Here is a 2976-nt window from a genome sequence, read left to right on the forward strand (position 1 = left end):
GTTTTTTTTAACCTTTCCTGCTATTGATCTTCCCAGATTCCACTATCCTGGAGGGTCGGTGTGAAAATTCCCTTTGAGATATGAGTATTCAGAGTCATTACCCGCCGCCGGCTCCCGGCCCGGAGTGTGTGTGTGAAAACTCCCCACAGAGAGGGGACTCTTAAATAGGTCATTAAAGTCACCCGTTAGCCCCCAGTTTAGTCGGGGTGTGTGTGTGTGTGTGTCATACTATTTGGGGGTCCTCATTCCTGGAGGACTGCTTGGTTCAGCAGCTTTTCTCCTTGCATTGAGACAGTTTGGTATGACTCCCACTGGACAACACACAGATGCATGATATTGGCTCTGACGTCTAAGGGCACAGCAGGTAAGCAAGACTGACACCCATACATCTAATAGATAGAACTTCAGATACTACCTGCTCTATTACTCTAGATCTATGTTGGACATGTAGAGAACACCTACCTTATCTATAGTAGTTACCGTTTTCTCTTGCAATACATTCTAGACAGAAAAGATTAGGCCCATTCATTATTTTTTTGAAAAGTCACTCATACTAGTGGGAAGATCTAGAAAGTTAATTTCAGATAGTATTTTTTTGCTTTTGATAAGGAAATAGTTAGAGACTCAATTAGAAACTGTTGTTGTTATACATGATACTGTCTCTTAAGTTGTTGGACTACGGTTCTTGTCTTTTAGATAGAAGATCATGGAAGAACTCACTCTGCTACTCTGGCTCCTGATAGTTCCTCTTCAATCATTTGTACTTCAGCCCAGTAAGTGCCTGTGAACTTTCATAATCCACACGATCTACACACTGATTTTACATTCACAAACTTGAAAAACTAATTCAACAATTTCTAATTTACAATAGCTTGATTTTCCGATCCTCCGAATTGTCTGATCAGTTTGGAAAGTGCATCATATGTATGTATGTGTGCAGCAAAGGATCCTAAGTACACTTGAATTCAGATGTTTCCACACTGCATAGGAATAATGTTATTTTCAAACGAACCAAGTCTGTTAACATATCCCAGACTTATTCAGGCAACCTAGTCACAGGTTTGAAAAGAACCGGAGCCATTTGCCAAATTTTGGAAAATAATTTAAAGTACTGAAAGAAGTGGTTATATTTTATTATGCTTCTATTCCATTATGAAAATAACAACTGCAAACTTTGTAAAATCTCTGTCAATATGGCCCACATTGTCTGTAACTTTGTAGCGAGTGCCTAATCTTAAGTGTCAATACTAAGATACTGCTGTGTGTGTCTAGAAGTGGAAATGATCCCCATAGAAGACTCGGTCAGAGAAACAGATCCCTGGTCAGACTGGAGACCTGAGAGACTAAGGGAGACCCCAACAGCAGATGAAGAGGAGGGTGAAGAACTCACTGCAACCCACCCTGAAGAGAGGAGGGAGGAAGAGGGGAGGAGCGAGGAAGGACTAACTCTAGAGACTGACTCTGAGAAGTGGAGAATAGAGGAGGAGAAGGGGGCAGCAGAGCAGGAAGGCCATGAGGAAGAGCGAGGGATGGAGGAAGAGAGAACGCTGGTTGGAGGGCTTGATTACAGAGAGCAGAAGAGATTTAAAAATTGGGAGATAGAAGCTGATGAGGAACATGAARAGGAGGAGRAGAGAAGAGATAATGGAGAGGGGAGACATGAAGAAGGGATTAGATCAGATGATGAGGAGAGAGATGGTAAGGAACAGAGATCATATGGAGGAGAGGAGAAACTAGAGGAAAACCTGAGAGTTGGGGAAGTTAAAGAACCCAGTGTAGATCAAAGCGAGGGAGACTACTTAGTAGTTACACACATAGACCTCCCCCCTCCAACCAGCACTTCCTCCTCTCCTGTAGAAAAAGTAATGGACACTCAACCTGTCAATCAAGCTATCAACGAACCCATGTCCCCTCCCCCTGCAGCTATGCCTGTTCCACTTTATGATGTCACTCCTCCACCTGCCACTCAACATGGCCCTCCCCCAGTTTCACCCTCTACCTCCTCTGAAGTTCAAGAGTCTGCCACTCATGCTCTCGATCAACCTGCCAGTCATATCCAAGACCCGGCTCCAGAGGCAGAGGAGACCATCTCATTGGTGGACAGTGAGCTCATTATGGTTCAGAGTGTGACTGACAGCTCCCAGACCAATCTCAGGGAGGGGGAGAGTTTTGTTTCGCAGGCGATGGAGGTCAAAGTTGGCCCAATTATCAAGGTTTCAATCAACGACAATCAGACTGAGAGGAACAGCATTGTCTTTCTCAAAGAGACAGAAAATACAGTCAAGCAGCTAAAGTCTACAACCAAACCAAAACAGGAAAAACCCACAGCCAAGGAACTGCAACCTACAGCCAAACCAAAAGAAATGACAAAACCCACAGCCAAGGAACTGCAACCTACAGCCAAACCAAAAGAGATGACAAAACCCACAGCCAAGGAACTGCAACCTACAGCCAAACCAAAAAGAGATGACAAAACAACAGCCAAGGCTGCAACCTACACAGCAAACCAAAAGAGATGACAAAACCCACAGCCAAGGAACTGCAACCTACAGCCAAACCAAAAGAGATGACAAAACAACAGCCAAGGAACTGCACCTCAGCCAAACCAAAAGAGATGACAAAACCCACAGCCAAGGAACTGCAATACTACGCCAAACCAAAAGAGATGACAAAACAACAGCCAACCCAAGTGACGGTCAGACAAACGCCACACCCAAAACACAACAGACAAACTCCACACCCAAACACAACAACAAACCTACACCCAAAACACACAGACAAACCTACACCCAAACACTACAGACAAAACCTACCACCCAAAACACAACAGACAGAACCTACAGCCAACCCAGCAGTGCCAAAACACCAATGAAGCTGACACAGACCACCAAAGTCGCAAGACAAAGACAGGGAAACATCAAAAGGAAAGACAAAATTAAATGAGAGGAAAGGTAAACCTCTAAAAAGGACCACAAA

General features: G+C 44.1%; 2 protein-coding genes across 2 annotated transcripts in view; both read left to right on the forward strand.

Annotated features, from left to right (window-relative positions):
• Positions 1-178: 178 nt before the first annotated feature.
• On the forward strand, positions 179-2519 carry LOC112073050 (cyclic nucleotide-gated channel beta-1-like). Its single transcript, XM_024140417.1, has 3 exons — positions 179-364; positions 697-773; positions 1273-2519. Exons 2-3 carry the CDS (start codon positions 707-709, stop codon positions 2517-2519), a joined length of 1314 nt encoding a protein of 437 aa, XP_023996185.1. The 5' UTR covers positions 179-364; positions 697-706.
• LOC112073049 (keratocan-like) overlaps positions 2516-2976 on the forward strand; it is a 7681-nt gene continuing 7220 nt past the window's right edge. The window contains exon 1 of the mRNA XM_024140415.2: positions 2516-2640. Coding sequence (XP_023996183.2) covers positions 2516-2640 — 125 coding nt within the window. The remainder of the gene's footprint in view (positions 2641-2976) is intronic.

This window comes from Salvelinus sp. IW2-2015, unplaced genomic scaffold (genome assembly GCF_002910315.2).
Source record: "Salvelinus sp. IW2-2015 unplaced genomic scaffold, ASM291031v2 Un_scaffold2132, whole genome shotgun sequence".
Taxonomy (NCBI): domain Eukaryota; kingdom Metazoa; phylum Chordata; class Actinopteri; order Salmoniformes; family Salmonidae; genus Salvelinus; species Salvelinus sp. IW2-2015.